This window comes from Amblyomma mixtum, chromosome 2 (assembly GCF_055824585.1).
Source record: "Amblyomma mixtum isolate Tamu chromosome 2, ASM5582458v1, whole genome shotgun sequence".
Lineage (NCBI taxonomy): Eukaryota > Metazoa > Arthropoda > Arachnida > Ixodida > Ixodidae > Amblyomma > Amblyomma mixtum.
The window spans coordinates 183828296-183847642 of record NC_143013.1 but is presented as its reverse complement, the minus strand read 5'-3'; the positions used below and the strand labels follow the sequence as shown (position 1 = coordinate 183847642).

Here is a 19347-nt window from a genome sequence, read left to right as displayed (position 1 = left end):
CGCTATTATTGGTGAGTTTGGTGATGATTGGATTTCCTAGTACGCTTCGCACCTTGACCTCAATGGCAATGACGTTTTGTAGAGGCTTACCGTTACGTCTCTGATCCCTCCTTGTAAAGGCTTTCCAGGCACATAGAGGTGGCTTGCCTGTTCAGGAGGTTCAAGTTGTGAGTTGGTTGCTTTGCAGCAAACGAGACGGCATGGGCCGGGGCACTTCGTCCCGTGATGACGGTTGACGAACTTGATGAGGACGGCTCGGCTTGCCTGTGCAGTCTGTGCTTGGCCTTTTTGCTAACGACCGCTACGAACCCGTGATCGGACGAGGAGTCATCACTTGTCGCCGAGTACACCGACTAAAAAAAGGGATGGATGCCTCCCTGCTCACGGCACAAAAACCAAGATTCTGCAGAATTGTTAAGGCAGCGCTCTGATAAAGAACGAGTTCCATCGCATCTTACCCTCAATATATGCATACTGTTATTAGGTCGGAGCAGTTCTGAGGGTTTCGGATAATTTCGGCGCCTTTTGTTCTCAAGGTTCGGATTATTGTTTCGGTCCTGGCCGGGCTTCAAGTTCTCCTTCTTTCAGCGTCGGATGAAGTTCGCCAGTCTGCGCCGAGAATTTAACTGAACGCACGTGGAGCGTTGAAATGAACAATACTGTAAAGCCAGATATGAGGCACAGCAGGTACGGGAGCCCTCTAGAGGACCCTGATGAGGTTATGAGTGTAGTCATATGCTATCTATATATCTCTTTTGGTCGACACCTGAATCGCTTCCTTAGTGTATTCTGAATGAACAGGTCAGAAAAAGTTTCGAAGGAAATAAACTGAGTAAACGTTCGAACCTAATAGGGTGAAGAGCGGAAGAAACATAATCCAATTTATGACTTCAGGACTTGTCCAAGTATGCTTATGGTTTATGGGGGCTCAACGTCCCAAAGCGACTAAGGCTGTCAGGAACGACGCAGTGAAGGGCTCCGGAAACTTCGACCCACTGGGGTTCTTTCACGCGCACTGACATAACACACTACACCGCCCTCCAGAATTTACTCTCCATCGACGTTTGAACGCGGCAGGCCGGGATCGAACCCGCGCCTTTCGGGTGCCGAGCGCCATAACCAGTGAGCCACCACGGCGGCGGTCCGATTGAAGTGTCCTTCTGCTTCGAGTAGCAAGGGAAGTATCTAAATAAGATACTGATACACAAATGAAGCGCCGTACACGATTTGCTGGCGGGTAACACACAAAAGTAATGCCTGTACCTATAGCCGGTGATCGCTTTCATTTCAGAGCACCCATACGGTTTGAAAACGCCCATGAAGAGCTGGATTTGTGGTGACAAGAGAAGGTTTTTTGGAAGAAAGTGGTCACGTTCAGTGCAAAATGGGAAAAATTGGAGGCTACAGCAGAAGCCTTTAAGCGGCAGATGGCTTATAATGAATAAGGATTATCATGATAGTAACGACGAATAATAGACGTTGCTTCACCTGTGTTTTACTGTACCGTTACTTGTAGCAGGATCCACTCCATTTTGGGCCCACTTGAAGCGTTTGAAGGGAACGCCGATAGCGGATGGATTCTTGGCCAGCATGACGATTGGAACGGAGTGCATAAGTACACCACCGAATACAAGCATCGCTCCGTCGAGAGCGTACGTGTCGACAAGGAGGGACAGCACATACGGGCTGACGACGGCGCTCACTCCCCAAGCACCGAACATCAGCGAGGTTGCTGTGGAACGGTACTTGTCGAAGAAAAGCAGAACGTATATGGCACCCGACGTTAGGAACAGGCCGTGCCCGAAACCTGCAAAAAAATTCAAGTATGCTCATATTACTTTTAGTTGGCAATATTATCCGCTGCACAACATGCAGCAGAACAGGGCAAAGCATCCGTTAAAATTTAACAGCCTTGCTTAAAAATGCATCTTCGTTTGAACTTCCCACGCTTCAGCAGAGCAGAGACCATGCCATAAATTTCCCGGGGTGGAAGAAGTGTCGAAATGAGAATAGCCTACGTCCGGCTCCCGAAGAAAAATTTGAAATGAAGGCCCGCATCTGTGCACCATTTTTGCTAAAAAAGTCGGCACATAATTGGCATGCATATCCACCAGTTAAAGTTTTTATAAGTTCATATTCCAGTAAATTAGTTGCTAGAAATATGTGTGCTTGCAGCAAAAGCAAAAAAAATCACGTTTTTGTAGCTTTAACTTTTGTACAAGTTCGATATACTGGTCGTGGTGTATTACGAGAGCGTATTCACCGCAAACACTCGAGAAGAGAATAACACTGACTCACCATGAATAACCCCAAATGTCACGGTCATCCACACAACGGTCGGTGCGAAGGCAGAGGTGATTAGAGCCAAAGTGTTGACGATGCAGCTCAGCTGTACGATGTGGTAAGTGGTCATGTAACGTTGAAGTGCGAAGACAATAAGTCCTGAAACATGTATGCAGCGAACAATTACTCCTTTTCGCTTCAAATTTGTCATGCTTGGGCGCTTAGAGAGGCTACCTTAATAATTTGGTCACTCACAGGGTACCAGGGGACATAGAATTACTAGTCAAAGCAATAGAAAACCAGAGATTTTCGCAACCAGACTAAAAGCAAGCCATCTGAAGACATAAATCACATTCAAGCCTTAGGCCTCTTACTGCGTTACAGCTTCACATTCTTTTCAGAAGGAAAAAGAATGCGCGTTCTTTGATCGCCAGGCACGCTAGGTTGTTGCAGTTTTTTCTTTGGTGAATAAACTTCAGGCAGATTATGATAATTATCGGCTACGTAAGTCATTGTTGCGGTGGAAATTGCAGCGCAGAGACATGCGAGAAGTGCCCACGCAAGGCGTATCATCTGCACTGTCACCTCTTTAGCACTGAAAATATAAAAAGGAATAAAATATGGATTTGAACGCACATGTTTTCTTTACAAGTTGTGTGTCCCCGTGTAAACGTTACCTTCAAATTTCAGTGCACTACAGAGTTCTCACACAATTTTTTATATTGGGACAGGACAGCTCGTTGATGTTATACACTGATGCCACGATGCAAATGTGTTAACGTGTATACTGTACGGCTTTCAATTGCGCTTTATTCTCTTCCTCAAGCATTTCTGTCTGTTCTCAGTGAGAATTCGCAACCTCACGAGAACAGATTAAAGTCAGAGCGCTTCGCAGTGTTTCCACACCATCGACCTGATTACGCCCACTGCAGGGTTAAGGCCTCTCCCATATTTTTCCAATTAACCCTTTCCTGTGCCAGGTGCGGCCAACCCATCGCCGCAAACTTCTACATCTCATCCGTCAATCTAACTTTAGGCCACCAATTGCTATGCTTGCCTTGTCTTGGAATTTATTCCTCTACTCTTACGGACTGTTGGTTATCCTGCCTCCGTGTCACGTGGCCTGCCCACGCCCATTTCTTCCTCTCGATTTCGACTAGGATATCATTAACGCGCGTTCGTTTCCTCACCCACTCTGTCTTCTTCATATCTCTTTACGTTGCATCTATCGTTTTCCTTTCGGTTTGGTTTGGTTTATGGGGTTTAACGTCCCAAAGCGACTAAGGCTATGAGAGACGCCGTAGTGGAGGGCTCCGGAAATTTCGACCACCTGGGGTTCTTTAACGTGCACTGACATCGCACAGTACACGGGCCTCTAGAATTTCTCCTCCAAAGAAATTCTAGCCGCCGCGGCCGGGATCGAACCCGCGTCTTTTGGGTCAGCAGCCGAGCACCATAACCGCTGAGCCACCGCGGCGGCCATTTTCCTTTCCACAACACGCTTCCTTGTCCCCAACTTAATTCGAACTCTTTTTCGTGAGCCTTCACTTTCCTGCCACTTACGTGAATAGCGGAAAAATACAGCTGCTCTCTTCTCTTCTCTTTAAGGGTATTGGTAAATGCTATTAAAATCTCGGAGAACCCGCCAAATCCACTCCACCCGATTTTTATTCTTCTAGTTATTTCGCTCTCGTGATTCGGATCTACTGTCATTTCCTGCCCTAAGTAGGCGTATTCCGTTACCACTTGCAGCACCTCGCTACAGATTGTAAACTGTTCTCTTCCAGGAGAGTTGAACATTACTTTGGTTCCCTGCATAATACCTTTCAGAATCACCGCTCTGCTCTGCCAGCCAACATATCTCCTGAGTGACATAGCAATGCAATGTAGTCAGCGAATCTTGAATTACTGAGGTATTTTTCATTTATTCCTGCCTCCTACTGGTCCCAATTCATGCCACTGAATACCTCATGGAAACAGGCGATGAGTAGCATTGTCGAGGTCATGACTACCCGCCACCGTGGACTATCGAGCAGCCATGTCATTTCAGCCAAAGCATTATGATATCTTGCTTTCAAACGCAAATTCATACTGATGCAAAATATTAAATCTGCTAGCTAGAGCTGCTTTGCTTTCGCTTATCGCTGTAAAGTTCACTTGTAATATTGGTTTGCGATGTATGGCGCGTTAAAGGCTCAAAAACATGTTTGCTGTGCGAGGTTTCGATTGAGGCCAGCATTCCAATGAAATATTCTAGTGCACCCATTTCTGAAACTAATTCCAGTTCACAACAGGGAAGAGCGCTGTACTGCTCACAAACGACAGACCACAGCAGCTGCCAGGCATTCGGCGCTCACATGTGCACAGTTATATGTTTTCAAATAGAGAGGTTACCGGCCCGTCGACTCTGCGCTAGATCTAGAGTTAATATCAGGGCACAATGTGCAGCAAACAGGTGTTGCAATTGGTGGGCTCCACTTCTGTAGAGGTAGAGTCGTAAGCAATGAGAGAGGCAACGAACTTTTCGCACAAAACTGCCTATTTTCTGGTCGTTATTGCAAAAGCAAAGATCTTACTACGTTTGTTAGCTTTCTTGCGGCTTTGTGCCAAGTGAAATATATAAATAAAAATAAATGAAATAAATATCTACGACTGGGATTCGAACGAGCGCCAGCGCCAATAGAGCACCTTCGCTAGCCAGTGCGCGAGAGCAACAGCCTAATGGCGCAGCCGAAATGCCTGGTTTTAAACTGGGATGCAAACTGGCGCAGTGAATGGTACATCGTCTTCTTCAACAACTAATACTACTAACCAACTAATATTTGCGCTTGGAGCTATGTGACGGTAGTCACAAGGAGATGTGCTCCGCAGGTGCTAGTGTGGAAAACGTTGTGGCGGAAACATGACACTAGCCATTATTGACCACGCCACGCTGGAGAATGACGTATGGATATTATACCCCAAGAGGAAGATTGTTAAAAAAGAAAAAAAAAGTTCATTTGTGACACAGAAATACGGGAGTAATAAGTAAATGAGTGCGAAAACTTCCTTCTTGTCTGATGTTGATCATGATTGGTCTTGTCTCGTGTGAGATGAAATTCTTCATTGAAGCGGCTTTTTTTTTCAGAAATTAGTCTTTTTCAAGCACTGTACTCCAACACCAATGCTTTTATTCTCTGCACTAGAACAGCTGGAAATTTTTAATGAGAATCCTAAATTTCGTAAAAATCCGCATTATTCCATCTGCCCGCACATTTCAACTGCAAAGGAATATTCGCGCTCTGAAATGTTTGGAACATGCTGCGGCACCTCCTCGATGAAACCAAGACCAAGGGCCACCAACACAACAACCTGGCCAGGATCCTACACAAGGCAATCTGCGAACACGGGGAGGACGAGGTCAAGCGGCGCTTGGACGCCAAGTACCTGCCGGCCACCCCCACGGAAAGACACCCGGATTACCAAGGCAAGGAGAACGAGACGCTAGATCGCGACATCCAGACCTGGGAAGTAAGAGTTGCCCTGCAGGAACTCAATGGAAGGTCTGCCGCGGGTCTCGATCGAGTGACCAACAGAGCGCTCAAGAACCTCAACGAAGCGGCCATCGAAACGCTCACGAACTTCTACAACAAGTGCTGGCAAGAAGGAAGGCTACCCAAGCAATGGAAAGCAGCCAAGACGATCCTCATCCCCAAGCCTGGCAGGCCGCCCAACATAGAGAACCTCAGGCCGATCTCACTCACTTCGTGCGTGGGAAAGGTCCTCGAGCACGTTCTCATGAACAGGTGGCAGCGTTACCTGGAAGAATCGGAGCTTTACCCAAACTCCATCATCGGGTTTCGGAACAAACTCGGGACGCAAGACGCTATGATCTTACTGAAGAACGAGATCATCGACGATACGACGGGCACCAAGGACAACAGAGCCGTACTCGGGCTGAACTTGCAGAGCGCCTTTGATAAAGTGAGGCACTCGGCTATCCTGGCCCAAGTATCCAGGCTAAACATGGGCAGGAGGACATACCAGTACATCAAAGACTTCCTGACGGAACGAACCACCGAAATCTGTGCGGGAGACCTACAGCTCGAAGAGAAGAAGCTGGGCAGCGTCGGAACTCCGCAGGGGTCAGTGATCTCCCCGCTACTCTTCAACCTCGTGATGATCGGGGTGGCCACCCGGCTAGAAAGAGTAGCGGGAGTCCGGCACACCATCTACGCCGACGACGTGACGCTATGGGTACCGGGAGGAAGCGACGGACACATCGAGACAACGCTGCAAGAAGCGGTCAACGCCATCGAGGAGCAGCTGGACGGGTCTGGGCTCGTTTGCTCCCCGGCCAAGTCAGAACTGCTGGTGATTCCCCCGAAAGGATCGTGCAGGAAAAGAAAGAATATGGAAGTCAAGTACGAGCGTCCCAAGATCACGGTCAAGACGGCGGGAGGACAGGTAATACCGGAAGTCGAGAAGATTCGGGTACTCGGGCTGCTCGTCCAGCGAAACCGAGTCAACGGTGAAACGGTCAACAAGCTCGCGGGCAAGGCGGCTGCGGCAATGAGACTCATCAAGAGGGTGTCCAACAGAAAAGCGGGGATGAAGGAGGAGAGCCTGACTAGGCTCGTTCAATCCTTCGCAGTTAGCCACATAACGTACGTGGCCGCCTTCCACAACTGGAGGCCGAGTGAACGTAACAAGATAGACGCCACCATACGCAAGGCGTATAAGGCGGCACTCGGTCTCCTCGGGAGCACGAGCACCGAAAAATTCATGGCGCTGGGAGTCCACAACACGCTGGACGAAATAGCCGAAGCACAGAGAACGGCGCAACTCGAGCGTCTCTCCGAAACGAGAACCGGAAGACAGATACTGCGGGACCTTGGCCTCGAACCGAGGGAAGGCAAGCAGCAGAAAGACGTACCTATACCAGATAGCATCAACAGAAAGCTCAGGGTCTTCCCGATCCCGAAGAACGTGAACCCCGAGCACAACAGGGAGCGGAGGTTGGCGAGGGCCAGGGCTCTCGTGGACCTCCACGCCAGAGAAGAAGGCGCCGCCTACGTGGACGCGGCAGAGTATCAAGGGAGCACCGACGCATACGCGGCGGTGGTTGTCGGGGCATCGACGGGTGCAACGAAGACCGCGGTGAGCGTCCGGACTCGAGAAGCGCACCGGGCGGAGGAGGTGGCCATCGCTTTGGCCGTTTCCGACCCCGGATGTACTACAGTGTTGTGTGACTCTAGAACGGCAGTGAAGAACTACGCCAAGGGTAGGGTATGTAGTGAGGCCGCGCGCATACTGCGCAAGGCCGAAGACATCGGACGCAACAGTCCTGTGGTGATCAAGTGGTTTCCGGCCCACATGGGCAGTGACGTGTCGGTACGCGGAAACGTGAACCACAACGAGACGGCCAACTCGGCCGCGCGAGGACTAACCAACCGCGCGGCTGAAAGTACGGCCGACTCGGAGTCCTGGTCGCGACGCAGTGCCAAGGACAAGATGACCACCTTCAACGAAATAGTGAAATGGTACAGACTGAACAGACAGACTATGCCGCCACCTCACCCGGGGCTTACCCGGAAGGAGGCAGTGTTATATAGACAGTTACAGACGGGGTCCCTGCTCACCCCGGTGCTAGCTAAGCACGTGTGTCCGAGTGTGTACGCGAGTGACATATGCAGACTGTGCGCGAAGGAGAGAGCCACCGCGGCTCACATCCTTTGGGACTGTAGCGTAAATCCGCGTGAAGCGAGCGAGAAGACGACGATCCCGCCGCAGCTAGAGGCTGCAACGAGGAGCTGTGATCATAAGACACAACTCAAGGCCGTCCAGCAGGTCTCGGCAGCTCTCGAGAGGCAGCGACCGAGCGAAACCGAGGAGAGGGGGGCGGCACCCCCAGGAAGGGGGCGGCGGCCCTCTCGAACCCGCGGAAGTAGCGAGGGACGTAACAAGACCTCAAGGAGCACAACGCACGAGATTGACGTAGTGGCCGCGTCGCGGTAAAAGCTTGTCCTCCCTGCTTGGAGGGAGCCTAACCGACTCTGCAGGCTTTCTAAATAAAAGTTGTTCTCTCTCTCTCTCTCTCTGAAATGTTTGGCGAAACTAAATTTTAGTAGAGTAAAGGCTCAACACAGCTGAATTAACTTCTAAGGAGGAGCGATGCTGCGCGTGTTAGCAAAAATTACGATATGTTATATGCACTACAACATAGGCACATTTTAGGGTAGTCGCGGGTACCTTCATAATGGTACCTGCACAAAGAGACTCGAAGAATAGGTTCATTTGAATACTGGATCTTAAAATAGAGCTGTATTATTCTTCCAACACGAGCGCTATACGTTTCTTTACGGGTATGGTAAAAATGAACGCTAAGTAAATGGCGGAATTTCAGGGGTCTCCTGCATGCGCTGCGAGACATTAAAACATCGAAATTAGATATTACGAGGGGCAAACAATTTTGCAACAGACGTAACATGATAGTGATAGATTTCAATAAACAGACATCACGTTTGCCATAGCTCGATCGGAATTGGTAAGAGCGAAATGCCATCACCACGCCCGACAAGAAAAATAAAAATATAGTTAACGGCACTTAGTTTTTTGTGCTAGTAAGAGGGCTGCACAAAAACGCATTCCTTCAAGTTGCAAACAAGCATCTAAATTAAATGAAACAGTGAATGAATGGAACAAACTTCCACCGAGCATTTTTGAATCGAATAACTTTCTATCAGAGCTGGAATGTCGTTTTTTTCCCAAGTAGAGGCGCCTTGATTGCACTGTATTCTTGATTTTTTTTTTCTTACCTACCATGACTTCTGTACCATGTCATTTTTTCACTCTTTCTATAGCAATGCCTCTTTACGTTGTACTTTTTCTATTTTGGACTGATGTCCTTTTTCTTGTATAGTTTTGTTTCAACTTTTATTGTGGACAAGTATTCATTTGTTGCCAGACTTACTAGTGTTGAATTTCTGGACTTTTTTCTTTTGTTTGTGTAGCCTGTTTACTTTGAACTGTTTGTAAAATGCCCCTCCTGCTAGGGCCAAAGCATTGGCCTGCAGTATGGTTAAATAAATAAATAAATGCAATAAATTAGGCTATTCTTGCCTGATATGTGCGTGACCATGGAGCAGGCGCTCTGGGGCCAGGAAGCATCTTCCCGTGTCACGAAGAACTTGTCCATGAAGAGCACGTAGAAGAGGCCAAAGCTCGAGAACGGCATGCACAACAAGAAAGCCGCGCACGCCATCGTGATTGGCACGCTCCAGCAGCGATCTTGCACATTGCGCTCTCCATTGCTACGAGCCGTGTCGTGGGAAGTGGGACGAATTGCAGGCATGACGTCACTTCGACCACAGGCACACTGTAAGAGAGGGGAAAGTAGAGTCTTGTTGCAAAACGATGTCCTCTAATCGAAGTCTATAGTGGATCATGATAAAGCAAACTGGCGAGTCCAACCACATATCTCTGTATATTTTGCCAGGACAGTGAGACAGCTATTTTGGATCGCAACTGAACAAAATGTTGCGAGATGTCTTTTATTTAAAATACTAACAAATCCTCTTTTGCGGATTTTACACACTACGTTTTCGCGCGCCAATCGGAGTAATGACAGTAATGCATGTACCGCATCTCCGATACAACCCCCTCCACAGCCCCCGCTCGTCATGATGGCGCCTACTTGAGTGCGTACATGGCTCAGGCCTGCCTCGATTACTTGTCCCTGCAGTCAAGTATTCGGTGAGCATCTAGTCGTCGTATCGCACGAAGACATAACGCACCCGCTGCCACGTAAACCAACGCAGGCATTAATGTGCAAGACGTAAGATGGCGCAGGCTCTATAGTTTACTGAGGAGAAGCCCCAGCAGCCAGACTTCAAATGAAACACACTTAATAATGCGCGCGCCTTACTGGCATCCTGATAAATGTGAACACGCTGGGCAAAGTGAGATGTAGTGACCATACCATGGTCAGCCGTTGATCTAGCCTACCTTTTCAGAAGGAACGGAGGAAAGCGGCAAGAGAGAGGTACGTTAAAGAGGTCCGTAATTGCATCAGTTCAAGCTGAGGTTTCGTGCCCCGGTACATGTGGCAGTTTATTTAAAAGTTAATGTCCGCTCCAATCAATACTGGAGTGCCATCAAAAACGTAACAAATACGAAGTGGGGTCTAAATAGTTTTCATGTCATTAATTCTTGGTTTGTACCAAAACCAAGAAGACTTTCAAGGAAGAGAGATCTAATGCATTTGCAAGTATCAAAAACGCCGCGGGGATCTGTTTCGCGACAGAACTGATGCAAGTAGCGCGATTTACTGCTAATCTTTACTGGTAAAATTTCTCGTATTCTCTGCCAGGTACTGATGATTAACCGGAAGCTGTCGGATTGCACTGTTGACTGCACAAAATCGACCCAATTAGTTAGCAGTAACGGGGAAAGCGGAGCAATACACAGTCTGGCGTCCTATCAGGAATTCCGCTACCGTCACGGACGACAAACTTACTGGCCAAGAAATGAATGACAATGCCAAAATTATCATTAAAAAGTGCGCGACAGAAGTAAAGGTTTGAGAATCTAGACATGACTCTGGCAAACTCTTCCAGGAGACGAGTTTCATTTTAGTCAGAAGCATATGCGCCACTGCCATTACGACCAACCCAAAATCGTTGTTTGAGCTAGCTGGTACATCTTTACATTTTCACAAGCGCTTGTCCCTGCCGAGTGTTCCAACGCCTCTCTATATAATATTTAGGGCCCTCATTCGAAATGAAGCACTGCTTGTTAAGCAGCACTAAAAGTCGTCCAGATGTCGGAAAAATTTAAGAACTTTATCAAAGTTCCATTTAATAACACAACCATGTAAAGAGCCATTGATCTATGATAAAAAGATATAGCACAGCACCGACACGTTGCTTGATCATACGCGAATGAATTTTTTAGAGATAAAACTGGTCGACGTATTTGATAACATTACTAGGAAGATGAAAATTGGAGAGAACACTTCACTAAAGTTAAAGGTATGATCTGGTTTGGTTGGCTCATTGGTCTATGGGGATTTAACGTCCAAAACTGACTCAGACTATGAGGGACGCCGTAGTGAATTGCTGGGGAAATATCGATCATATGAGGTTCTTTAACATGCACTGACATCTCACAGTATCGAAATTTGACCACCATGGACGGGATCAAACCCGCGTCTTTTGGGTCAGCAGCCAAGGGCCATAATCACTGAGCTATAGCGGCGGCCTTAAAAGTGTGATCTGATAGCGTTAGGGGGTTAAATGGTTCCTCCGAACTTCACACTCATAGGTCCCTGGGAGCCCACATACCCCTCCTTGCGCAGAGGTGCAGCAGTTAAACGATGCGTCAATGCCCTGCAATGACAGGTGCTGCGACCGGCGGGGCTTGTGTGACCCAGCTTGCTTTTCTCGAGCAACCTCTCGCGACCAGTGATTAATTTAACTAACCGCTGCCATGTGACCACATTGTTCACAATCCTTTCGGCAGGCTGTGATAACAAGATCACGTGAACTAGGCAGCCCAACTAGGTTGCTTCGGGGATTTTTCATTCACGCGCAGACGACGATGCTAGATTTTAATCAGAACGGGAACCTTAGCGCTGCCGTGATGAAGCTGTAACTTAGTTAAACGTACTTTACAGTAGTGCCAGCTGTATTTTTGGGAGCAACAGGACCATTTTTATTTCTCAAACAATTCGCTGATGCGAACAGTTCATCGTGAGGTCCTACGTAAAACAGGTCTGCCATATCAGTAGAGAAGGCATAATTATTCATCACTGTGATGAAAGAAACGAATCACAACCGTTGAACCTTCTGTGAAAAGCGCGACGCTCGTCTCGATGCCCATCAAAACGTTTGCACTAACCTATTCACACGAAGCTGCGATCTGCTAGCTTCGTTCACTATATAAAGGGCGTACAGGCTAACTTTAGCCAATTTGAGGTAGGCCAGGGGAACCACATATACAGCTACCAGTCGGCTTGCGCATCTTGGCAATTTTTCGTATTGCTATTAATTAGGGAGTAACTAAGATATTTTTTCTAAATGCGAAAACATTGAATTTAGACGGCAGATGTGAATAGAAAAGTTGGAGAGCACCTTCAGAAACCCCCATTTTATTTATGTGCTATAAAGAAAGCCTCGCGTGTATTTTTTTTTTAAGAGCTCCGATGAAAGTCCTCGAAATACAAAAAAAAAATCATGTGACTAGCGCTTTCGCGCGCCACGATTGTGCTGCTCTCATACCTGGCTTGAATGAACGAAATCAGCTGCTGGTGTGGTGCGATGACCCTACTGCTCCGGCAGGCCGATATGTCGACGGTGATTGCTACGCCCGCGGAAGCCAGTCGGCAAGCGTAACGGCGCAAGTTGCGCTGCAACCACCGTCGACCTATCAGCTTTCCGGTGCAATGAGGTCGCTGCGCCACGCCAGCAGCTGGTTTCGTTCACTCAAGCCAGGATTGAGAGCAGCACAATCTTGTCGCGCGAATGCGGAAGTCACGTGATTGTTTTGCATTTCGCGGACTTTGCAGCTCGGAAAAATGATACACGCGAGGCTTTCTTTACCGCCAAATAAATAGAATGGGTTTTTGAAGGTGCGCTCCAACTTTGCTATTCACATTTGATGTCTAAAGTCATTATTTACGCTTTTAGAAAAACTATTTTAATTGATAATTAACTAATTGCAAAACAAAAAAGGCCTATATTATGCGCAAGCCGGTTCGTGATGTATGTAAGCGGTTTCCCTGGTCTACCTCAAATATTTTCTCCTTTAAACCTTGGCTAAAGTTAGCCTGGACCGCCTGTATAGTGCGAAACGAAGCCTCCAGTAGTTGGGTCTAAACGCTCAAGAAAACATCCAAAGCACCAATTTCGCTATTTCTATGAACTCTTGCGAGCGTCTTTAGACTTGAGCGCTAGCAAAAACCATTGTACATCGAACCATTTTTTAGCAGTGTCGCGGTACTATTTTCCCGCCGGTTTGTCAGCGCCTTATCACGGTCCGGAACGGTGAAACAAGCGAGAATAGGGGCACGTCATACACGTGCCCTCATTGTCGCTTATTTTGCCGCTCTGCAAAGCGATTAGGCGCTGAGAAGCCAGCTGGTCAATGCTCCCGATAGACTTAAAAATTTTGACGGGTGCATACATACAAGGTCAGGTGCATACAAGCAGTTTGTTTCACCCTTTTTCTGCCAGTTTTTAAAGTTGTTATTGCGGTTGCACCCGCGCAGTCTTCAAGGAATATAATAATGATGATAATAATAACAATATTAATAATAATTTTATTGCCACAACACATTTTGATACATACAGACTCGGGCCTGTCAAAGCCAAGAGGAGGCTTCCAGGACTAGGCCCGGCAAAATCGGCGAGCGAAAAGTAAAGGCAATAAAATATCAGGGTAAGTGCACAAACACTGAAATGCAAATACTAATGAAGATACATTGTATGAAAGAGAAAAAAAATCACATAGGAACTTACAAGTTGCTTGCATCATTTCGAATTAGAACTTCACAGGTTCGATCATTTGTTTTACGGTGGCTTTAGAAGTAGCGGACAACACCTGATCAGGAAGCGTATTGAATATTGTAGGGACATATACACAACGTCTTGCTTTGCCATATCTGGTTGCGTATCTAGTGACCGTGTAGCGCTGACAATTCCGTAGAGTTCTGGCAGAAACGGCTCTCGTCTTGAAAGCAGGATTCCAAAAGTGCCGAAGAATAACGGTGTGCTTATATAAAGTTTCAAAGGGCGGAAGACAAAGAAAATTAAACAAGTTTACTTGAGGGGGAAAGGAATGTTCGCAGGTTGTACTTTTCAACATATATTTTAGAAGAGCGCCTACCCGATCATGCCACCTTTGCGAAGAGTGCACAAACACTGTTATGCCATATCTTATAACACTGTATTCAAGTGCATGCATGATAGTCTTTTTTACCGAGAGAGGAAAGAAAGATTTAACTGTGAACAGTAGCCATGCCGTTCTACGCAATCTGCCACAAACGTAAGCCATGTGACTATGCCATGAGAGGTCGCTATCAAAGTAAGTCCCCAGATATTTTACACAATCAACAGTGTAACCTGGAATACAATGGCAGTCTTTATCATTGTGGGAGTGCAAAAAACCGATTCACTCAGTACTGCTGTCTTCAATGGGTTTCTAAAACAAACCAGTTTTGTTTTTTGTTGGTTTACCAAAAGACCATTCATGGTAAACCAGTTCATTGCGATACCGATATTTTCTCTCAGTAAAGCAACAGCACTTTTGTAGGAAATATGCTTCGTAAGTAAAACCATATCGTCGGCGTACTGAAAGACCAAGGCATTTGTTACTGCTGAGGCGAAGTCATTGATAAATAAATTGAAAAGCAATGGTGATAGGATAGACCCTTGAGGAACCCCAGCCCCCAACATCTGACGGCTGCTAACGGCTGTGGTGTAATCAAGGGCTACGACTTGTGAGCGATCTTCTAAATAACTACTCAATAGGTCATGAAATGGTCCCCTAAATCCAAGCAGGTATAATTTTTGCAACAACATTTTAAGATATATTGTGACAAATGCCTTGCCGATATCTAGAAACAAGCCACATGCAGATTGTAATGAAAAGTTGTATACAATCCATCTGCAAATTCTTCGAGAAGTGAAAGCGTTCCACGACCTTCGATGAAACCGATCTGTCGGTCAGACAGAATAGAAAATTTTTTCACAAAAGATGTCATGCGCTCTAAAATAATTTTTTTCGAAAATCTGTGAAAGTACTGGCAAAACGGATATTGGTCTATATTTCTCAAGGTTCTCTCTCGTGCCACCTTTGTGTATTGGTCTCACAATCGCTGTTTTTAACATGTTGGGTATTGCGGCATTCTCAAAGAATTCGTTAAGGATAAAAAGGAGGATATTCTCAAGATTTCCATAATTTCTTTGAAGTAGAGACGCTGCAATGCCATCAAGGCCAGGTGGCTTGTTACGTTTGAAGCTGAAGATTATGCGCTCCAGGTCTACTGGTGACAGTTTTGGTAAAAAGGCGGACGCAGATATGGTACGTGTCAATGAACACCTATCTTGTGGCAAGGATGAATTGGGCTGAGATACACTCGCGAAGTGCTTGTTGAAACATTCAGCGTTTTTTTGGGAACTGGGAACTACCCGCGAAAATTTTACTGATAGATGACTCATTTCTGTCAACGCCCCTTAAACTATTCAACAGCGACCAGGTTTTGCCGGATTTTTGGCAGCTAGTTTAAATTTCTGACGATATTACTGCCGTTTAGCAGAACGAGTAAGCGCAAAACAGCTCTATTTCTTGCGGCTCTGTAGTCGATACGCCGTTCATGATTTTTAGGGACACGTTTACACCGTTTCCATAGCCAATCCTTGTACAAAATTGCCTTCATAATTGCTGCATTAAACCAGCTATGTTTACGTCTTTGGTTTTTGCGGGTGACCCGCTTCGAAGCTTGTTCAAACATATTTAATTTTTGGCAGAACAAAGAATAAACTAAATCGGGGGGATTAGACCTACATAATGCCGACCAGTAAAAGTTCCTAATTAGATTGTCTAATTTGCCTTGATCGACTATAGTCATAATAATAAGAATAATGATAATAATAATATTAATAATAATAATAATGATAATAATAATAATATCGTTTATTTCACATAGTAAATACAGAATAGAGAAACGGGCCTGTCAAAGCCTCTAATGGCTTGAGGGACTAGGCCCGGCAAAGTCGGCAGGCGGACGTGCAATACAAACATGAAATATGAGCATAATGTTAACACAACATATCAAAACAATAACACGAAATGACTTGTGATCAAGGTTTAACAGTTCAGGTAACTGACATCAACAAGAGATAAAAATAAACTGCAAGAGCCTACGTTAACACAATAGCAATTTAACACTTCGTGCCTGATCATGAAAATTTAGACAAATAAGAACCGTGTTACAATGACTGAACCATGATTTTTAATGCTTTTTTTTGATGTTGCGGAAAGCACCTCCTCTGGCAAATCATTAAAAATTTGGGGAACATAAACACAGCGCCTGGCTTCTCCATACTTTGTTGAGGAGCGCGGTACCTTAAAACGAATGGTACTACGTGGGCTTCGGGAAGCTACATGATGCACTTTGAATTTGCTGTCCCAGAAATGCCGTACCACTACAGTCTGTAGAAAAAGCGTTCGAAAGGATGAAAGACCAAGGGCTGTGAAAATGTTATCGGATACAGAAAAGGGGGCGTTATATGCTATATTTGTCAGTATGTTTCTTAATAAAGTGTCAACTCTGTTTTGCCATCTGGCTGAGCAAAAAGTAAAAATAGTAATTCCATATCGGAGAATGCTGTACACCAGAGCATGCGCAATATTTTTTTTGATGTGAAAAGGAACAATTGAACAATTGAATAATAATAATAATAATAATAATGATAATAATAATAATAATAATAATAATAATAATAATAATAATAATAATAATAATAATAATAATAATAATAATAATAATAATAATGATAATAATAATAATAATAATAATAATAATAAATTTTTCCCCTTTTATAAGGAAAGGAGCAGCCGCGAAAAAGCAGCTTCGGAGAGAAGCTCGACGGGACGACTGCCCCCTTACTGACGGCGTTTGGCAGCACAGGGTAAATTCACCGAATGAATTTTTCACATCAATAAATAAAAACTGAATGCATTTTAACTTAAAGCACAACGAAAATCAAGGCACATCATATCAAAAGCACTGATGAGGACATCGACAAACTGATGAAAACATTTGACGAAATTGTTGTACGGGAACAACAGTAAAATATGTATATGGCATGATTAAACCCTTGGCGAAGCATTTCTGAGTAGCCGCCGTTTTAATCTTCTTTTCGGTTATCCTGTCGTTTCCGCTGAATAAGATGATAGTGCCTTCTGGATGAGCTACCCAGTACATCAGCTATAAATTTATATATTGTCCACTGAACGTTCATGGTGGCCGAATTGAGTGGCATATTTTTCTGAGAACTCCACAGTAATTGTTGTGAGGTGTTCTGAGTCCTGTTCTCTCGGTGCTCTGGGATATTTTACCCGTAAGGCATTACGAGTTGCGAGCTGTCACGTTTCATAGATGAGGTAGACAGTTATTTTGAGAACAAATTCATCTTACACCTACAGCACATTCACTGCCGCTAAGAGAAAGGGTGCTGCGACTAGCAACGAGCAACTTACCTGATTCGGCAGGAGATTCTCCGGTCCCGGCTCACCCGGTCCTCTGCAGGATTTCTTCCATTGGCTGCCAGGCAATGCAGTATGCCGGTGCCTCGAATCCAAGCCCGCTCACATGTCCTAGTCGCACCTGAACACAGACATACATGTATAGGTCCCTACGCTTCACTGACAATATCATGCCAACGTCGATCCAACGGGCAAACTGTCCGATCGCTTGAAATTTTCCAAAGAGCGTTAACCCTCGCATGGGAGACAATGCACAAAGCACTCGTACTGTCCCCCGCGAAACAGTTTCGTGACGGCAGGTCAGTCGACGAGCTCTCCAGATGCGGTGCGGAACTGTGTATCTTGGGCAGGTCTTTTTTCGTCGTCTCGCGTGTAAAATGCGGTGAAGCAGAGATTGCAGGGAATAATAAACGGGTAGCACCTGATAGCACTGCGTCCTCGTTCCGTGGCGGTCGTCAATGCGACACGAGATAAGGAGTGGGGTTGGCTGCACGCCCAACTGCTTTGCCAACGACTGTTTCAGTCGCATGGACTTTAAGCGCACGCTTCTACTTACCCTCACTCTTTATTTCCGCCCTCTCTCTGTTCACCGATAGCTTTTTCCGCGTTCGGCGCACTTTACGCAAAGTCGAACATGTCTGCTTACTGCTCTCGTATGTGGTGCGCGTAACCTAGATGCCCTTCGAAGTAATCATCAGCAATACAGCATCTCAGTCACGTACAGGTGCGCATACGAGGGTAGCATAGCGCATATCTTTTCCTTTTCAGCTCTGCTGGCGTGTTTCCTCTTTTTCTGCTGCTTCACATCCAGGAACGTGATTTTCTGACTAGGGTATGCCGTTGGACAGTCGCTAGTATTCAGTAGAGAAGTGTAGTTAAGTGCTTAGGGTGAAAAAAGCTTTTGGGTTTGTGCTCGGACGGTCCTGGGTATTTTCCGTTCTGCAGCGATATGATCTACAATTTTGGGCTACAGTTATAGCAGTGGTTGTACCATACGCTCCCGAAACCGCTTGCAAATGTGACGCACTCCTCTCACTAACGTACTATCGCGCTCAGTATGACCTACACGGCGCTAGCGCCTGCCCTGGTGCTCACGCGGTGTCGTTCATATTGACTGCGATGGCACGCTCTTTCTGCTTCCTGGCCGCAGTTATCGACTGAAATTCTGCGTTTTTATTGCGTTTTCAAGCTAACTAAAACACAGAATAAAGTGGCGTACTTTTCTATCAAAGTGATTGCTAATTTGTAGTGCGCTTGGGAATGCCAATTAATATTGCTTTAGTGGGGACGTTTTTATGTACAGTTTGAATTGCCCCGTGTTCGTGAGGGGTGCAACAGACCCACTGTGTGGAAGAAGTTCGTGTTACACAGGAGCAGAACAGAGTCGCTCATCATTTCTGGATAATTAGACACATTTCTTGTAATTTGAGGGCCACAGAAATCCGGTTCCCTAGAATAATTTATTCGTTCTTTGTACGCTCTCAAGTTTTTAGCTTGCAAAGCCTCCATACAGTGGTTTCCGCTATCCTCCCACAAAAGTAAACGAGAATGATTCCATTGCCACACCCTCCACAGCTCAATAAAGAAAAATTATTAGACCATCATACAAAGGCTCCTAAGTCTTAATGACGCCCTGATTGACGTCACTGATATGAGGCACACACGGGCTTGCTACCCTCTTTAGAAGCAGTCCGAGCGAGAAGCCGTGGCTCCCGCCACAACGCTTCCCGCCTCCTACTGCAAGTGGCCGGTTAGCCAACGCACCATAGTTATCTCCGAAGTATGAAGTAATAACGCGGCATGGTTTCGCAAACC

The 19347-nt window shown here is 46.0% G+C and overlaps 1 protein-coding gene across 3 annotated transcripts in view; it reads right to left on the bottom strand.

The window, feature by feature from the left end:
• The window catches only part of LOC149361784 (monocarboxylate transporter 12-like), a 52515-nt gene that overhangs the window by 12533 nt on the left and 20635 nt on the right, over positions 1-19347 (bottom strand). For 2 of the 3 annotated variants that reach the window (XM_089572819.1, XM_089572818.1), the window contains exons 2-5: positions 17527-17653; positions 9385-9640; positions 2299-2442; positions 1489-1807 (exon numbers count right to left, since the gene is read on the bottom strand). In XM_089572819.1, the coding sequence (XP_089428945.1) occupies positions 1489-1807; positions 2299-2442; positions 9385-9616 (695 nt within the window). In that variant the 5' untranslated portion in view covers positions 9617-9640; positions 17527-17653. Of the gene's footprint in view, positions 1-1488; positions 1808-2298; positions 2443-9384; positions 9641-17526; positions 17654-17953; positions 18098-19347 lie in introns of those variants that run through there. The other variant, XM_089572817.1, reaches the window with a different exon arrangement.